This window comes from Aplysia californica, unplaced genomic scaffold (genome assembly GCF_000002075.1).
Source record: "Aplysia californica isolate F4 #8 unplaced genomic scaffold, AplCal3.0 scaffold00121, whole genome shotgun sequence".
Taxonomy (NCBI): domain Eukaryota; kingdom Metazoa; phylum Mollusca; class Gastropoda; order Aplysiida; family Aplysiidae; genus Aplysia; species Aplysia californica.
Window position 1 is genome coordinate 560,042 of NW_004797391.1, and position 20,377 is coordinate 580,418.

The window sequence follows — 20,377 nt, forward strand, 5'->3', positions numbered from 1 at the left end:
CCTCTCACTAAGCCCGAGGTCTTCGTACACCGTATTCCGTTTTTCCGAGGGCTGTGGACAAGCTTTAGATTCTATGTGTTTAGTAAATAAAAATGGCCGAGGCATTCTTTCAGCTTCAGAAAGAAGGCATTCTGAAAAAAGTCGTTTATGGAGGCGAGGGTGATGTACCATCATTTCCTGATGGAGCTAAGGTGAGGACGGTGTCTGGGACTGGGACGGGGGGGGGGGGGGGGGGGTTACAATGTGAATGACACAAGCGGATAGTTAGAGAACGTTAGGAGTACGCCATTGGCAGGCACTCTTCGGGAGAAGTCCCGGCCATACTCCACCTAGGATAATAGTAAGTTTTGTCTTATCGTATTTGATCTTATATGGAAGTCTTGAAACTATTTTCAGCACTATTCTAACGTTTTTTTAAGTGTGCTGAGAACGATAATATATTGGAAGTACCTATTTGCAACGCCGCGTTGCGATTAGTGCCAGTGCTAAATAAAACGACTGGTTGGCAACGCGTTGTGATTAGCGCCAGTGCTAAATAAAAGGCCACCTCTATTCTCACCCCGGGTGAGAATAGCGCAGGCGAGTCTTTTAGCTATTCTCACCCGGTGGGCGCTCACCGTTATAGCCTAGGCCAACCAGACTTTACCAGTGAAGTGTTCACCCTGAACCACAGAATTCTACACTGTGATAACAGAATTATAGAATTCTTTCTGTGCTGTGAACAAACGTTCTAGATCAATTACTACTGTAGTGTTAGCCTAAAACTAAAAGCGTGCAATTTTGTCTGTGGGCAGTGGAGAGAGAGAAAGAGAGAGAGAGGAGTAGCGCGAGAACTTCCAGGCAAAACAAAATGGCAACCTGCGTAGTTCGGCTCAATTTGGAAAGTTAAATAGCCGTAGCATCTTTGTAGACAACCAAATTAATTTAGTTTTGTTTTTTAACATCATTTTTTAACTTTGTTTTGGTCAATTTGATCGTCCACACCGATAGACAGTATTCAGAAAGAGACAGAGAGAGAGAGAGAGGGGAGGAGTAGATCTTGCGAGAACTTCCGGGCAAAACAAAGTGGCGACCCGCGTAGTTCGGCTCGATTCGAAAATTGAAATAGCCATAGCATCTTTGAAGACGATCAAATTAGCTTACTTTTGTGCTATAACGTAATTTTTTCTTGGCTTTTTTCAATTTGATCATCCACACTGATGGACAGTATTCCAAAATGAGGAAAAACAGGTCTTGATTCACACCGGGTGAGAATAGCCTATGCTGGCAAGTCTCACCCGGGGTGAGAGGTAGATCGTATTTTTATTCTCACCCCGGGTGAGAATAGCCACTTCCAAATAAAATGCCGTGTCGCCGTGTGTAAAATATCAAGCTTAATCTGCACATCGTTATCGGAAGTTCTGATGGCCGAAGTGACAGCGCGTCTGCGCTTGAGGTCAAACCATTATTTTTTTAGCATGGGTTCGATCCCGGTCCTGGACGGTTTTTTTGTTGGTTTTTGTTGTTGTTGTTGTTGTCCTCTTCTCGACTGACCAACAAATTGTTCCCATAATTATATCTTGTTGCTTTGCGGGTTTTTTTATGTAGTGATGAAGCATGCACATTCTGGTTTTGTCCCCAAGAGGAGCTCTGTACAAAGTAGGCCTTAGTATAGCCTATACTTTTCCTTTTACCAATTTAGGCCTGGTTAAAGTTCAGTAGTGGCTTTCCTTGGTCTGTGAGTCTAATTTTTTTTTTTTTTAAATTTTAGGCTCAGGAGAAGGAAAAAAAACAAACCCTTTCGGGACCGGGATTCGATGCCACGCTTGGAAGCGCTGAACATTAGACAGTAGACAGCTTGTATATATACGTTCTCTAGGCCTAACTTAAAGTTTGAGTTGCACCGTCTTGTTATTGTTATCCAAGCGTCTTTCGACTTATACTTGCTCTCAAACTGTAACTCAGATGATTATGATTATGAGAGATGAACAAGACGTCTACTTTTGTGCAAACAATGTCAGAAACAATTGTTAGATCTAATCTAGATCTAGATCTAGATCTAGATCTAGATTTTTCTAGATCTAGATCTAGATCTACCCAATATTGATCGGAATAAGACAACTTCATAAAAAAAGGAGTCATATCCTAGGAGGTTTATTAAAAAACTGAGAAAGCTTCCACAATTCAGGCAGAACTTACGATGGCTACTACATCTAAATCTAGATCTAGATCTAGTACTGGCGTTTCAAATAGCACGGGAGCTATTCAGAACGGGGCGTTGCAAATAGCACGGGAGCTATTCAGAACGGGGCGTTGCAAATAGCACGGGAGCTATTTAGAACGCGGCGTTGCAAATAGCGCTTGCTTATTATATTGGGACTAAAAACTGTCACAAATCCTTTTTTTATGCTGCTGTATGTTGATAAACGCGGGAGGACGTTTTAGCATGTCTCAATTGGTTCGTGCCATAGGTTTGTCGCCCTGTGCCTCCCCGATCAAGCAACCCCGTCTCTACTCTAGATTGTTGTTTTTTTTTGCATGCATTTAGCAAACATTAGATCTAATCTAGATCTAGATCTACAAATTTTTATTTTAAATTTTTCCACAATGAATTAGAATATTATGAATTTTTTCCTGAGATAGTATTCAAGTTTGCTAAAAAATACAAGAAAATCCACTCTCCAGACACCACCAGCAAAAATCTATTCCATATTAAAAAAACGAAGTGACTATTTCTCCGAACGTTCGGGAAAATAAACTTCAACTCTGTTTCTCCGAAATGTTTCCGTTCTCAAGAAATTTTGGTTATTTGCGAGATTTAAATCTAGGTGTCATCTTTCATTCTGCAAGGACTGGGAAGAAGCTTTTTTTGCATCGAATTCAAGTTCTAGAGCTAGAGATTTTTAAATGTCTGAGTATTCAGATACTTCAATTGTGGTTGGGGCAACGTTCGAGGACTATACTTTCATTTGAAAATGCCTTCAAAAGGTACTTCAAGAAAACAAGACTGATCGACCTTGGCAGTAACCTATTTAGCATTAGTCACACAACAAAAACTAAAATCCTTCATGCAAACAAAAAAAAAATCCTTCCACTCCCGCCCCGTTCACACCTTACACACACACTGACACACTCACTGACACACTCGCACACACCACACACACACACACACACATACACACACACACACACACACACACACACGGGCCACTCCATTCGCAACGGGCCTCTCCATTCGCAAATTATCAACAATTCTCGAGAACGGAAACCGCTCAGAGAAATAGGGTTCAAGTTTATTTTCCCGAGCATTCGGAGAAATAGAGCCGGCCTTTAAAAAATTAACAAATTCATTTTTAGTGCAGTCCGTGCCGGCTTTAAACCCGCCGGCTTAAAGCACGTTTCGGACTCAAGCACGCTAAACGGCTCTTACCGAATTTTTGCTGTATAAATTATACGCCCTTAAGCACGGTAACGTCGGCTTCAAGCACGCTTCATTTACAAGACAGTCAATATTTTCATGATGACCCATCGAAGTTCGAACACAGTCTACACCGCAGCAGTTGAGTGTGTCAAGAGAAACACAAAGAACGCAAGTGATGGACACACACACTCATGCGGGTGGAGAGGAAGGCAGATGCACACAGCCGCGCGCGCGGACATAGGATCTAGCCTAGGCCTAGGGCAATGCTACACACGACCAAAAAAAATACAAAGAGAGTTGGGGAGACGAGAAAGGGAGGCTGGCTGCGATTTCACCTTTGACCCTCGCTATCCATTAATCCTGATTGTGTATCACGCGCGAGGTGGGATGAAGGCGGTGGTATGAGTGGCACAGCGGGCAGTGGTACGCACAGGCAGTGTGTAGGCCTAGTGTGCTGTATCGTGACTGGCCGTCTAAATAAAGTTTTCATTTCCCATTCGACCACAAAACAAAAACAAACAAGCGAACAAAAACTACCATGGCGGGTGTCTCAATAACAGTGCACACTTTTGCGGGACCGCTATAGGCCTATTTACAAACAAAGGGAAATAGCACGAGTAATTTTCTACATGAAAATCTCTGAATTATGTCTACTTCGCACTCAAGCACGCTTCGGCTTTAAGCACGCTTAAGCTTTCTCCCGACGACCGTGCTTAAAGCCGGCATGGACTGTATACATCTTCTCTTCATTCTGTGAACAGTTCGTGGAGATTGGATGAAAAGTGTTGGAGTTATTTTTAAAAGTATAAGAAAAGACCGTGTTTTGAGAAACGAAGTGACTGTGGACTCGGTTCTGATTTTAAAAAAAAATTATATTCGGACTTGAAATGGAGTCCAGCATGACGTCATTTTGGAGTTTCGACTTCCTTCTTTTATTAGTTTTCAATTTTCTGCAGTAAAAAAAACGGGAGTATAACCCCTGAAGAATGAAGGACAGAATAAAAAGCCCAAATGCAGCAAGTCCAAAACACACAACTAAAAAGGGCTCGATTAGGCAGAGTATAGATGGATGAATTTACGCAACCGAATATTACACCCAGATTTCACTTTGGCAATTATCACACTACTAGATCTACCCTTGTTCCTAAATATTTCCAGCATTCATGAAAATTTTTTCGACTATAATTATGAAAATGGAGATGTGAGCTTTAATATCCAGTTACTAAATGTATATCAAAACTGGCCCTCCCTGCATCATTAGTATGAACAGAACAACCAAGTTGAGTTAACCTTACAGGGGGGCAAAGTTAAATATGTCGACCAATGAGATCGGGTAGCGATCAAGCACTCTCGACTTGTTGGGGGAAGAGGTGTTAGGAAGAGTTTATTCCAATATGAACTTTGAGTCATCCTTATGTAATTATGACAGTATGAAGTAAAGTGATAGGAATGAGCTGACATCTTGCTAAAGCAAGGGGAGTTGTAATTTACGCGAATTGCAAATTTTGGAAGGACTTCTGTAATGCGCGACCACCCCAACAAATACAATAAATAAGAGGCCTAACCCCTAACCTTAACCTTAACCCTTCCCCTACCCTTATCCCTACACTACCCCACCCCTACCCCTACTCCTACCCCTATCCCTCTATTTTACTCTGTTTCATAGTTTCATAGTGGTCGCTTGTTACAGAATTCCTCCCTAAATTTAATTAGTAACAAGATTACTGAGAACCAACATCGACATATCTGATGCTCATAGAAGTGTTGACTCGTAGTGTTTCTGTCTTCATAGGCTGTCTTCCATTACCGCACCATGAAAACTGATGAGGAGAGAACTCTCCTGGATGACAGCAAGCACACTTCTAAGCCCATGGAGCTGATCTTTGGCAAAAAGTTCAAGCTGGAGGTCTGGGAAATTTTGCTGAAGACCATGAAGGTCAAAGAAGTGGCAGAGTTTACATGCGATATCAAAGTAAGATCATTATTGGTGTGTTGTTGTTTTGTGAAGGGTAGCTGTAAATTTTCTTATTTTTATAATGACTAAGATAGCCATCAATCCCAATAATTATCTCATGTTTTAGGTTGTACTGATAGACAAGTTCAAGTTCAATGATTAAGTTTCTTTACACGAGGGTGGATCAAAAAGAAATTTTCAGTCCTTTAAAATATTCTTATCAACTTGTATGCAGGATTTCAACCTTCACAGCTACTTCTGGTGGGCATAGTGGTAGTCTACTTCTGGTATACTCGGCAGCTGTGAATTTACAGCTTTTGTTAACTCCTGAGTGCATAAAACATTTTTGTACAGCAAGCTTATAATCTTTAGGAATATGAAATAACCGATATACACACAGGGAGATAAGCCAGGACTGTAGGCTTCTTCTTCTTCTTCTTCTATCCCGTGGTTGGGGCAACCATTGGGGCACCACTGCATAAAAAAAACAGCTGTCGCCATCTATGTTTGTCCTCTGCTTTCCTCAGATTGTCACCCATCGTCTTTCCTGTCCACTGTAGGCTAGATGAGGCAAAACTTGGATCTCTTGCCCTTGTAGAACAGAAATGTGGTCTTTGCATTGTGGGGAGCTGCATTGTCTTGGGGGAGCAAGAGAATCCGTTCTTTGATCTCTGCTCATCAATGGCATTTTCAACTGAGAAGGGTTCAAAGTAGTATTTTGTGGTACGATATCAACCACGAGGGGATCACTGTAATTGAAAAAGACAATGAAAAGCCTCTTTCTGCTTTGAAGTCCCGGATGCAAAACGACATGTCTGTTTCTATTTTCATCTATCTACGTACAATTCAGGTGTTTTTATTGAATTCCAGAAAAGGGAATCCATGTTTTGTTTCTCATGACAATGTCTGTAGGACGTTGCGTCCATGGGGCTCAAATATTCTACGCACATTTCATCTTTTCTCTCTGGTATATTCCTCAGTTAGTAAATGTGGTATCCAACGGGCACATACTTTTTTCATATGGAGTTTTCCACCAATTATATTTTACGCCAATCCAAACAAAAATCCAGATCTGTCACTACACTAAGTTCTTGTATAGAGGTATGGGAATCATGCGCTTTGTGGTTCTTGATAACATCAATAGTTTTCATTTTCACAGAGGAACTTGGGTAGCTAGAACGTGAGTCATAAAAGACAGTGTCTCCCTTCACTAAATTCTCTTACCCAACAATTAGCTGTGTGGTACGAACAAGCAGATTCTCCCAAACACACCACAAATTTTCATTAATTTGTTTAGGAGATTAGTATTCTCCACAAACACACCACAAATTTTCATGAATTGGTTTAGGAGATCAAATTTACTATGCATAAAATAAAGTTGTAAAATGGATGTTTTCTTTAGTGAACTTCGTTTTGCTTCATTAAAAGTGCAAATCATTCTTTGTCAACATCTTAGCTGTTAGATGGCAACTTCCATTACTTTCTGATCCACCCTCATTCTCAGTGTCACAGTATAGTTTACAGTTTAAATTAGTTTACATGAAGACTTGATATGATCTAGGCCTTTGAATAAAGACGAAGAATTTTGATATTCTGCGAGCACATTTCAAACATTGGTGACACCTTGGCTGTTGAAGGTCAAAGAAGAGAAGGCCTGCCCTTCTTTGACTTTTCGCAGCTTTTGTCTGCTAGCTCATCATTTATGCTGGCTGTGCGCCATTTCTCACCAGTCTCAAAATAAAAGCTGAGGAACTATTCAGTTTATAATTTACAATGCCTTAAAAAACCCAACCCAAACCAACAAATAGATGCCTGAGAGGCATGGGGCAGTTATGAATGTTTAAATCTTAGAAAGAATGAAAGACTAACAATGAGATTAATGGTGACAATACAGACTATTCATGGATTGGTGAATCTGTTTTTATTCTTAACTTTCTAAATAGAATGTATATTGTGATGCTGTTCTTAGTCTTTGTCTTTTGTAGTAGGTTAGTGTGTAATCTTTCCAATTTTAAATCACTCATCTCAATTTATCAAAGAAATGCTATGGCACACTGGTCTTGATTTCTTTAAAAATTAGATCCTTGGAGAAGTTTTAGTCTCATCACCCAGTCTTTTTACTGGCAGATGCCACTTGAAGGTCCCGACTCTGAACTCTCTGTTGCATGTGTCAAGTTTCTGTAGCTACCCATATTTCAGACTCCGAAAGTCACTCTGGATAGGGCAGGGTAATTAAGAGAGAGAGAGAGAGAGCTAAATAGCTTAAACTGTGGTGAAAAGACTAATGAAAGATTTCTTTTTGACAGCACACAGCTGTGTATCCGCTGGTAGCAAAGAGTCTGCGTGACATCGCCAAGGGTCACACAGAGCACAAAGGTTCCTCCCACTGCTGCGGCATGATGGCTCTGGCCGATCATGGGATGGGCTATGCTGACTTGGACGAACTAGTCAAGAAACCGCAGTCACTTGTGTTTGTCTTGGGTATGTGTCAGTTCATCGACCTGCTTATTTTCAACTCTGATGTTTTTCAGAATTCTATAATATCGTCTTTATTATAAATATATTTTTTGTCATATACATTTTCAATTTGTTAACATCCGTGCCTGGTTCTCTCTTAAATGTCCAAGAAATGAGCACAGCAGCAGAGAAAAAAAGCAGGGAAAAAAAATGCTTATTTTGTCCTGAAAGGAAAACATATTTTGAAATAGAGACTGTGTATTGATTGGTATGGAACTTTTAACGTTTTTTTACTGGAATAAGGCTTTTCACTCTTTGAGGAAGAACATTCATGGGTGAAAGACTAGTTTGTTGTCATTACTGTTCCTGTTTTGATTTTTAAAAAAACAAAATTTAGTATTTTTGTGAAGTTGCGTGTACATGCGAAAATATTTCAACTTTATGAAATGTAGTAGTTTAAACCTATTGATACTTTGGTTTTCACTTTGATGTTTATACAAAAAATTAATTTTTCCAGCAGACCAATTCCTTATTGTTTAAAATGACTTCATCTTGTTAGCTTTCAAAACCTTTAGTAATTCAAACCAAGTTTCTTAAAGTTTTGTCTAAAATTTTTGTTTTCAGAGCTGCTTGAGCTGATACTGCCAGAGCAGTACGAGAAAGAGTCATGGTCTATGAATGAAGCAGAGAAACTAGAAAGTATCCCACGGCTAAGGACGGCAGGCAATGATGCATACAGACGCAAAGAGTATGAGGAGGCTGCTGGCAAGTATGGCCAGGCTTTGGCCATGCTGGAGGACCTGATGTTGCAGTGAGTTATAACCCTTGATTGTGGTCTTCTGTGTGATTTTTCTCATGTCAGTTTCTTGTGATGTAATGGAGTGAATATCTTAACCTTTTTGTCTTTTTCTTTTCGTAGTTATAAGTTTAATTAAAAACGAGACAGCTTAGCTTGAAAAGATTTTGAAGATTAGCTTACACAAAAGTTTTGGGTTGCTTTTGATAAACTGACTTTTGCAAAATTCTTTCTTTTGAATTATGAATTCATCACTTTCAATATATATCTGGCAGGTGTTTTATTTTTAAAAAGAAATTCAATCTACGCTTTTCAATATTTGATATTCAGGTTCTATCATTGTGCAATACTCTATGGGACTGACGGATCAGGCTGAAACCTATGCATTATATATGTTGTCAAGGTCCACAGACGAGAAAAATAATGACACCACAGATATCGTCAAAACAGCACACATAAGACATAACATGAATGAACTTCTGGCTGAGCCAGCTCAGACTAGGAGCTCTATTGTTCCATTACTATGAAGTGATGATGTGACAGGCTGCGCTTTTCCTGCTCTCTAATTTTTGTGTCTTTTTTGTATCTTGTGGATGAATTGTTGCTTCTCAAGCGCCTAGAGCTGTGTTCACATGGGAGAGGGCACTATAGAAATTATGATCTACATTATTATTACTAGTTGTTTTGCACTTCGCTGTCTACCTTGATGGGGAACAAATTTGTAAAACGTAAAGATACCACTTTCTAAACTTGATCCAGGCCTAGATATTATAGACACAGACTGCAAATTTTTAAACTGAAGAAGAGTAGATCTACCATGTAGTGTAGAGTCTATGTCATAAGTACTACTAGATCTAGGTCTAGAATCTATATAGATTGATCAACAAACCTGTCAACATAAATGACAAATTCGCCTGAAATAAACAGTGTTTGGCTCTAGATCTAGATTCTCCCTCCATACTAATTAATTTACCTAGATCTAGATATAATGTATCAGTAGGATCTAGATCTGTCTGATGATGGCTTGTTGAACTCGATCCAAAGGTCAAAGGTTGTTTCTTTGCAGCCCCGTAGTGCCAAAAGCAGCGCTAGGGAAGTGCACAGTCCCCGAGTACGTGGGTAGCGCTAGGGTCCTTTTATAAAGTAAAAAACTGTAGAATGGTGGAGAAAAAAAAATTGTATCCAATTTTCAAGATGGCCGCCATTTCCTTGAAAATGGCTTACGCAATCGAGTTTGTCAACAGTTGAACATGAATCTTTTGTCTCATACTTACTGCCTTTGACAAAAGTTGTTTCAGTTTGTCTTTAAGTAAAAATGTTGTCCCCTAAGTATCAAGCCTATGTATCCTTATGCGCGACGCGACGTAACGTCGCGCGCGACAGTCGTGAGGTGTGTATCCTTATGTCCAAATTTTCAGTCGCGTGAGACAGAAGCGACAAAAGTGTCTTCTTCTGCGTGACATGACGTTACGTCGTGCGTGACTGGTAAATCCCGCGTGCGACTGGCAGTTCACAACAGAGAGACAGTAGCAAATTATTTTTTTCCACATAGCCTCAAGCCTTGCCTTCACAAACACACACAGACACACAGACACACACTCAGACACACACACACACAGACACACACACACACACACTCCCCACACATGGCGTGTCGACCGTGGGCACGCCTTAGCTAGGTATTTTGACCAACGGTGATGCTCTAAACCTGACACACCCCCAGTCTGTCACACGTGACGAGACTCTCGATCGCTACAAGGACCGATCGGACGCGACAGTTGCGAGCGACTAAACGTCACGTGGCGTGTAAGAAGACAGTTTCTTTATAATCTTACTTGATTGATTTTAGAGTGACAAGGACCAGTCGTGCATAAGGAGACAAGCTCTTAAGCTGTGCTGACTTTGTTTTGAGATGATGTAGTGTTTACTGGCCCTGCCCCCTGCGAGGTTGCAGTTCTTTGTTGATTTATATGATTACATTTTAGTTATTATTTTTTTAAAAACATATCTCATTACTTTTCTCCTGTTTCCCCCGGGGCAATGCCACTGACTATAGTGTCTTTAGGCCATTTCCAAAGGGAGGACATTTCTCGTTCAAGCATAATTGAATTGTAAATGGGCTGATTCATGTCACGCTCATAACTGTGCCTGATCTACAACAGGGAACTGCTGCTTTTTCTTTCCTAATCCTTACTATTGTCATTTTCCTCTACTTCTTTTGAATGTTTATCACTCTCTTGTGACCTGCTATTTCCGGGGTGCCTTGATAGTCGAAGCAGACCTTGTGCTGTTGAAGCTAGAGAGGTGAGCAGAGTAAGTCTGATTCCCTGTAAAGACTTCTCTATTGACACCCACCCCTTGGCGCTCATATGACCTTATGCAGTTGCGAGCGCCGTAAAACCCTCTACTATAATTATTTTCTCCTGTTGCTTCTGTCTGTCTGTCTTGCTCTGTCCATTGATGCGTGGGTGCTTGGCGGGTGCTCTGCTGTGGTTTGCTTCTTCTTTCCTATCAAACATCTATTGTCCTTATCTCCCCTTCTTCTTTTTAATTTTTGTTACTCTCTTGTAACACCTCTAATCTTCTGGCGCTCATATGACCTTATGAAGTAGCGAGCGCCGTAAAACCTCTTCTAAAACTTTTAAAAAACATGTTGATGTGCTTCTTTTTACTCAAGAAAATAGGTTTAATGTGAAAAAATATCATGAAAGAAAACAAGATGTACTTAGTGTTGACAAAACAAAACTATTTAAAAGAGTAGTAACTGTGTATAAAGCTGGGAGCAGAGTATAAAGGATCAAAAGATTAAATAAGAATCAAAATAGTATGAAGGAAAAAGTGAATAAACTGAACACAGAAAATATGAAAATATTGGATGAGGCAAATACACTATGACTAAGACAGGAACTAAAAATCTTGCTGCTATTATCAGCAACAGTGGGGTTTGTACTGATGATAGTATACTGTGTAAAAAATTTAAAAAGTTGAACGGGTTTTGTTTTCTTTTGATTATTTTTCTCGATCACATCACACTTGAAGACCAGTACAGGTATCTAGAAAACGTCGTATACTGGGCCATCCTGCATACTTTCTCTGCTGGCCTGTACAGCTCCACCTGTACTGTTAATGGGGTTGGCCACATTTCATGTCTCAGGGCTCTGTATGTCCTGCATTGCTGGAGGATGTGTTCCACAGTTTGGTCTGCCTCTCCACACTGACATTTCGGTTATTGTACAAGTGTAAAACTTCTGTACATGTGATCTTTGAGTCTAAGCTGGCTTTTTGGTGTTGTACCTTCCAGAGAAAAGCCTGGGGAGGAGGAGTGGCACCACCTGGATGACATGAAGCGACCGTTGCTGCTCAACTTTTGTCAGTGTAAACTCCTGACAGAGGACTTCTACCCTGTAATCACACACACCTCTGATGTCTTGCAGCGAGAACCTGGTAAGAGGAGGAAAGGGGAGAGAAATTTAAAGAAACATAAAAAAAAAAAAAGAAATAGGTGTTTTAATGCCCCATCAATACAATTTAGATCATTTTCGAGGTGGGCTTCAACCCTGCCCGTCAGGATCAATCTGGGTTGAGAGGATACAACATCCTGGCTTACGCAACGTCAAATCAGGGCACAAGGTGAGATCAGAAGTATATGAATTCTTTTTGGGAAAAGGGGCAATTAATACAAAAAATTATTGTAGACAGCTGCCTTTCTTTCACAAGGTTGTATGGTTATCTGGCGTTAATTCCTTGAACGGCTGTTTTAAGTGTGTTGGTAGCATGATTGTCATTTCTTATAACTGTAAAATTGAAGGACAAAATGGAACGAACCACACAATAGGTCAAGATGAACAAAGACAAAAATGGATAATTGTGATTAATACCTTCATCTCTCCTGAAATCTTCATGCATTCTTCCTCCCTCCCTTCGGACAAGTTGATAATGACTTCTGTTCTACCGTTGCATCTTCTTTTCCAGACAATGTGAAGGCTTTGTTCCGTCGGGCTAAGGCCCACGCGGCTGTTTGGAACGTGAAAGAGGCGCAGGAGGACTTTGTCCGTGTCACAACCCTCGACGCCAGCCTGGAGGGTGCAGTGAAGAAAGAGCTGGCCAAGTTGGACCAGAAGGTCAAGGTGAAGGATGAGCAGGAGAAGTCAAGGTTGAAGGGTATGTTCAGCTGACCCGTCAGTTGACCCTGTGATTGCTTGACCTTTTCTGGCACCCACAGATTGTGACCTGAGCTAACGACTGTTTCTGGATGATGTGATTACTCTCTTGACCAGACTTTCAGCTTTTTAGACTGCGGTATTGCAATATTGCCCATTGAGAGCAGGCAAGGTTCTTCATGGATATTGAAAAGGCTAATTACTGTATTGAATTACATCCTTTCGCTGATGAATGCTGGTAAGTGTATCATCACCCTGAAACAGTAGAAAGTGGCAGAGGTAACCCAGGTGAAATGAGATCATGTATTATACTGTGAAGGAAATGGTGCTGTTTGTGATGGGGATTTGTATGGATTTAGAAATGTTTGTTTAATACAAAAAACTGTGACCATGCGGTGAGACCGAAGTTATTTTGACATTGATGTCATTGATGCGTAATGCGTAGCATGGTTGGTTGGGGGGTTTATACTTCATCTGAGTAAAACTTTGAAAGAGTCGGACATAGTTTCGTTAGTTGATTTTATGAAGCTTTAAAAGATAAACAGGATGCTTTGATATGCTTCTGATTAGTGTTTAGTTTCTTTCCCATCAGGAAGATGTTACATTTGTGGTGATTCAGGATGACCTTTCATACGATTACTTTTGTGCATTTTGAGTTTAAGTTAATGCAATTACTTAAAAGACCCTGCAATGCTTCTTTTATTTTGACTTTGTTTTTATTACACGCCATGTTACCACTTTTTGACCATGAGCTATGATTTTAACTGGACATAAATTCTGAAATCTACTTTGCTCTCTTGGATAGAATAGCAGGCTGTGACAAGTGAATATATCTGTGAGTTAAGTGAACAACATATGCAAGTTAACTGCCCGCTGCAACAAGTAATTAGCACATTGCAGTAATAATGTAGCACATTACAATTAATAGCCTAAATAGCGTATTGTGATAAGAGAAATGCATATTACAATCTATAAATAGCGTATTGCGACAAGAAAAAAGCATATTACAATTCATAAATAGTGTACTGTGACAAGAAAAGAAAAGCACGTCGCAACAGTGAATCATTCACTGTGACAAGTTTCAAGTACATTTTGTCAAGTGAAGGGCTTACTTGTTCTGGCCACAAGTAGCCTGAACCCTGTCTAATCCCTCTGACTCATTCTTAATGCTTTCTGGTTGTCATCGTCTTCTGTGATCCACAGGTACAAAATATAGATTGTAGATAATTTTTATTTTGTTGTAGAACACAGTTGTAATTTTTCAACCAAGCGTTGTTTTAGATCTGAGCTTTTTATCTTGAAAGATTGATGTATAATGTAGATGAGGAAGAGATGACATTTTGCAAGCTGTTGTTTTAGTATAATGTAATGTTTGACATTTTTTTGAGGAGTTGATGTTAGTTGTTTTTTTAGTTCATCCATTCGTTTTATTAGTCTACTATCAGCTTGTGACATTTTATTTCCATCCTTTCACAACTAATGTCTGTGATATTACCAAAGTTTTGGTTTGTTCCTAATTCTGTGTTGTATCATTAATTGTATTTAGTAAGTAATTGTTGTCAATATTTTGCAGCTGTTTATTATCATTATAATCTCTCATGTTTTTCATCTATTAGTTTAGTTTATATTTATTTGAAATTTCTGCTACTAGTGTAATGAAAACTGCGATTTTGCTCATTTTGATAATTACTTTGTGAATGCGTGACAGGAAGTGAAGATCTTGGCATTATGGGTGGCATGATGTTGACAGGGATATATGTGCTTTCTCTCATTCATCATTTGTCCATGTCAATTTTTAAATTAAGAAATAATTAGAGCATTGGAAAGCTCAGAACTATACCTTCAATATTTTAGTTCCTTCTACTATTTTTGGTGATCATCATGTGACCCAAAATGATTTTCAGGCTTTGAACTGCAACACTTGTGAGCACAAGTAGGCTTTCCTGCATTCTACCTATGTTTTAATAATGATATCAAAACCATCTTTTGGCATTGGGGTATCCCCTTGACAAAATGTAATTTTACTGTCTTATTGTATTTCTGTTATTGATGATTCTGATACCAAAATTAAACTTTGTGAAAATACAGGATAGCCTACTTGTGCTTATGAGTACTAGCCTGTGAACGAGAAATTATTGTTTTGCTTCCTTTCAGCAACTCATGTTGCCCATACTTTCTTCACAAAAGTAGGAATATGAGCAGGGGGCAATGTGTTGAAGTTGGCTTTTTAGTTCCAATCGTCCCAAAAGATGTGTCGAGCAACTGGAATTTGGAGATGGAAGAACTCACTTTGAGTCTTGGCTTATTTATTGTGAAGTGTATACACTTCATGTCTCATATGACATTAAAAAATACATTTTGCTGATCAAATTATTGTCTTGGGCATAGGTTTGATTTTTTAGATTTTTAAAGAATTTTTGTTGTATTGTTAAATCCTAGCCTCTGTGTGATGCTTTTCTCTACTACTATCAACACAGATTTGTAATTTAAGCACCAGCCATTGTGTTGTCAAAAAATGATTTTTGTCTCCTTTTTGTTGACTGCTGAATGGAAGGAAGGGCTCCTCTGTAATATTTTTTCCTTTCCTGTCCTTTTCTTTTGTGTGTGTCAACTTAATGTACTCACTGGTGTCATCAGCACAAGTTGACCACAACTGCAATTTTCCTCCTGTCCCCATGCTTTTCTTCCTACCCGAACTACTCAGTGGAATAACTAGAACTCTGGATTAATGAGATCCTTGATTCCCATTTTTTCCCTTTATTCACCTCTGCAATTGGAATTATAAGACACTCATTTAGGAATTTTGGTAATAGCAAGAGAATTATAAGCTGTCAGCCCTTGAACTTTTAGAAGAGATAATGAGTAGGCTATATGGTGGCCAAACATTCCAACTACGCTAAACGGGTTATTTCATTGTTGGGCTAATGTAAATGACTCTTGTGTGATCCTGTTCCCTGTCTTCCTCCCTCCTTTCCCCTTACAAACACATATACACACCCTTCTCCTCAATTGCATTTCGACTGCTGTGTAAAATTCCCGTCATACATCACTTTTCAAAATTGACGTGACGTATTGCAGTCTTACACCAAACAGTTGATTTATTTGTTGTGCAAGCTAAGCTTCTATGTGCCCTCTGTTACTGTATGTATTACGTGGTGACTTGTTGTGTAGTAGCAAGGTTGGGTGTTGTGTATGTAGTGGATCTATTTTATACTATTACTATAGGGGTCATTGCCTTGTTCTTTTACATAAATGGTACTTGCACAGTGCAGCTTCACATGTTGCATGTCTCACTTAGTTGTCTCTTGACAGTTTCGGCGTTCTTGTCTTTAGATGCTGGCCAGTAAATACGTTTGAAGTCATTACTCTTGTTATTTGAAAATGTTTAGTATCTAAGAGAAAATGCATACCACTTGAAACTGGCCTTCATTAGGACAGCTGAGTGAAACAATAAGACAATACTCAATGTCGAGACATCGATCAGCGATCCAGCACTTTATATATTATGATAAAGTATTGTTCTTTATTGATGATTCTCCTTAACTTAATGTTCGACTGTGCTTCGTTTTCCTTTGTCTCTCTTTTTTGTCCTGCTTGAAGTGACCATTATGGTGTTGATGTGCTTCTCCTTGCTCAATCTCTAAACAATACCTCCATTGTGTAATGTCCCTGCAGTTCTCATGTTGTTCAGTCTTTCCATTGTCTATCGTTGTGAAGACAGACACATTTTCTGATCAGCTACAGAATGTCCTACTTTGTGGTTATGAAATGTGCATTGACCTTTTTGTCATAGAAGTGACTATATGCATTTCTATAATAATTCGTGGGTTGAGTCAGTTGTTTGGTTTATTGATTGAATCAGTTCAACTGTTTATCTTTGATGTTGCAGGAAAAATGATAAACTCAGTTTGACCTTAGTTTTACAGGGTGAATAAAAGACATTGGGGCTTCTCATTATTTTAGCGACAGAAAAGTATTGTTGAAAAAAAAATGGAAACCAGACATTTCTTTTACAGTCTAGCTGTAGAAGCCTGGTTTGTATCGGTTTCTCTCATTTATTACTTCCTGTGAAATCTTCATATATCGTCGGCCACATGATACGATATCACAAGCCCTAAAACCAAAATTTTTTAGGAGAGAGAAAAAACTGTTTCATTCTTTACAAAACTGCACGTACACTTCGAAGCTGATAATGAAAGAAGGGAAAAGGTGTTTTTGTAATGAGATAATTGGCACACTGTTCGATTCCTTTTTTACTCTGATACAATGTACTAAGCTCTTGCGCACAGCAGTTTATTACGTCAAAAGCGTGGTTTGCTAGAAGGCAAATTATCATAGTGCTTATCACAGCTTTCCTCGGTATTGTTGATAGTTTCTAAACCTTTAAAGGATAAAACATAAAAGGTCAGACAAGAAACAGAACAGGTTTATGACGCTATGAACACTATCAAACTCCATTTGAGTGTGCCTCTTTTTTAGATATTTCTGTTCAGTTGTGTCGTTGAACTCATGAGCTAGAGCAGAGATGACATTGGCGATTGAGGCATTTTTATTTTGGCAAAGGTATCCATCACTGTACCGGTACAGTATTATTCTGCCATAGGATTTGGCGAGGTCTCGTATATAGTCTACGATGCAAGAGGAAAATTCGTCAGAAGTTAGTCCATCTTCAACCTCATGCCAGACATAACATTTCACATCCTGGGTTGTTATATTGTTGACAGTAAAGTTATGCACGGCAAGCTTTGTTCTATAGTAGGGCCTACAGAGCGGAGGCCTTGAGCATGGGGCACAGGACATGTTGAAGACCCATGCAGACATGCCCGCTCTGTCCGACGTTTCCTTTGTTTTGGTCTCCGCTGACTCCACTGCTATCTTTTAATCTATTTCTTTCTCTAGCCTCGCTGCCTCTTTACTTTCTTTGTGATACTACCCACACACCTTTTGTTACATTGCCTGTTTGGTACCCAACGCAAATGTTTTTTTCTGGCTGGAAAAACACAAAATTGTTTTGGTTAAAATCTTTCCTGAATATGGTGAGCCCGTGTAGGTCTTTTTCTCTCTACACATCTTGTTACATAAAGTCGATCAAACTTTTAAATGTTGGTTCCAAATACAGTAGAAGAACACGACTACAGCGGCAACCCCTACAGCGGGACCATCCCTACAGCGGGACGTTACCGAATCCCCCTTTTTTTTTCTCCATGTGAACTCAATTACCTGTGCTCGGGTTTAGCAGGGCAAGGAAAGGCCCGAACTCGGGTACAGTGGGAGATCAAGCGAGCTCCAGCTGGGGGGGAGAGGGTTGGGGGGCTGTAAACTGTAAGCGGGCTCCAAACAGGCAGTCAGCGGTGCCGCGTTGTGATTGGCCAGTCCAGTGATGAGTGAGGTGGGGCAGGCGGCAGAAAGAGTTAGTGCGGAGAGACGCGTTGCGTGAGCCTCTCCAAAAGTGATGTGTCGGAGCTTTGACGCTCAGTATGAGAGTTTTTAGGCCATAGCCCTAGGCTAGACCAAATAGTAAAAGAAGAGGGGAGCGTGTAGTGTGTGATTCCTGATTCATTGAATTGCGATTGCTGATGCTCATAGGCATACGCACGCATCCACTTCAGCAGTTCTACAGTTGCCCTTCTGGTACGAGTATGATAGACGGCACAAGCTATGAAACAGAGGAAAAGATGGCTTCCAAGAAGAACAAAAGGAAATGCTTCTCACTCGAATTAAAAGCCGAGATAATCAATTAAGTTGACAAGAAAAGGAAGACTAATCAAATGCGCACATTTTATTGAATATGGAAGGGAGGTATTCATGTGGATTTGTAGAAATATTTCAGTAATTTCCCCTTTGCATTCCGACAGCGGGAACTCGCTTACAGCAGGATTTTTCTTCTGAAACAAAATGTCCCGCTATAGCCGTGTTCTACTGTACAACTTCGAGGAACTGTTTGCAATAATCACTGGTAACCTTTGGGAAACTGTGCAGAAATTGTTCATTCAAGAATATGTTGGACTCTTCTGCTCTGTCAGGGTGTGAAGTAGACCTCAATGATTTGTTGTTTCTTGGGTCGAATAGGTTCTTTCTGCTTTTGCTACGGGAAGGCGATGGCTACTAATCAGTCAAATTGCTACCTCCTCTCCCCGGCCCTAAAATTTGGGATCAAAGCTTTTTAATTTGTCTTTTCAAACCGACATTTTTGGTTTGTTTTAACCCCACTTCCTGGCGGAGTTTCGAAGTCAATTACGAAGTCGAAAATTTAAAAAACCAAGACTATGGAGAAATTCAAGTGGATGAGACTGAACCGTGCAATAATGTAACGATGAGACAGTTTGACAGTATCTTTTCCTTTAATGGGTCATGTGAAAGCCCATAATAAATTCAGCCTCTCCCACTCAGCATCGGGACTCCCTTCAGAAGTGTTAATAGTGCAATAAATTATTACGCTTTTGTCTACATTAGCTGGCCCAAATGTATTCATATTTTCAGCACATCTAAGAGACAACATCATAAATGTTTCTTAGACGCAGGCTTTCCCCACTGAACCGTATAGTCATGAAGGTGGTCATAAAGTACTTATCGATGCTGCCCAGCAGAGCGTAGCTTGTGATCATGGATCACAGGTAATTTGACGACCTGCGGGCATGGCACATTGTTTTCTTGCTTTTTTCAACATTTAGAATTTGAATTTCGACCAAATATTTCTTGAGCACATGCAACCGATACCATAGATTAAAAAACAGTAATAAAAAATTTTTTTTCTAAATTTTTGGGTTGTGACATTGTATCACATGGCCAGCGATATATCTCGCAAGTTTTGCATCTCTAGGCAGTTTGACAGTTTCATGTTCAGTGACATGGCTCATTTTGACAGGTTCTTCTATACAGTTACAATCATCACATTTATCTATATTTATCAGTATGTTGTTTACTGTTGTCAAAATATTTTAAGTTGTCTTTAACATTTTTGTTTTTAATATGTGTATTCTGATTTGTGCATTTTTTCCTTCAATGGTGATAATAAAATTTAATATTTTTACAAAATGCGGTATCATTTGTGTATTAAGCCTTGGATTAGCAAATACAGTAATGAAGTTTTCAAAAAACCTGATTCTATTGAATCTGCCAAAGTGTTGAAACCTGAGTATATATCTACCAGAGTTGGGTGAGGATTTGTTGAAACCTGTAGACACATGTTGAGCTGAAAATAAGTAGGAAAAGAAATCTTTTTCTATTTTCTAGCAAGCCTGAAATTTCTAAAAACAGCTGGTAATAAGTATTTTGCTTGGGTTACATCCATGTGTTTCCCCTGAACTGATAAAACAGCAGGTAATATAGATTGTAGGAAGGGGATTGGAGAATGCCCTTAACTAGGTTGTAATTTTCTACAGTAATGTGACTTGGGTTGGGGTTTTTTTTTAGTGCACTAAATAAGACTTATACAACACCAACTGACCTACAGTATAAAATTTGGATAACCAGCACCCAAGCTACTGACTTCTGTTACATATGCCCTATGCAAGTCAATTTCTAGATGGTATGGTCTTTTTCTCAATTATATACATTTCTTTGTTCGAAATAATTATTATAATACATCAGGTACACATATAATAGCCAAT

The 20,377-nt window shown here is 39.4% G+C and overlaps 1 protein-coding gene across 1 annotated transcript in view; it reads left to right on the plus strand.

Moving 5' to 3' along the window:
* The window catches only part of LOC101852618 (AH receptor-interacting protein), a 19,914-nt gene extending 115 nt beyond the window's left edge, over window positions 1–19,799 (plus strand). The window contains exons 1-6 of the mRNA XM_005096093.3: window positions 1–191; window positions 5,193–5,372; window positions 7,661–7,835; window positions 8,436–8,622; window positions 11,909–12,051; window positions 12,580–19,799. The exon at window positions 1–191 is cut by the window's left edge and continues 115 nt beyond it. Coding sequence (XP_005096150.1) covers window positions 93–191; window positions 5,193–5,372; window positions 7,661–7,835; window positions 8,436–8,622; window positions 11,909–12,051; window positions 12,580–12,782 — 987 coding nt within the window. The 5' untranslated portion in view covers window positions 1–92 and the 3' untranslated portion in view covers window positions 12,783–19,799. The remainder of the gene's footprint in view (window positions 192–5,192; window positions 5,373–7,660; window positions 7,836–8,435; window positions 8,623–11,908; window positions 12,052–12,579) is intronic.
* The last annotated feature ends 578 nt before the right edge of the window (window positions 19,800–20,377 follow it).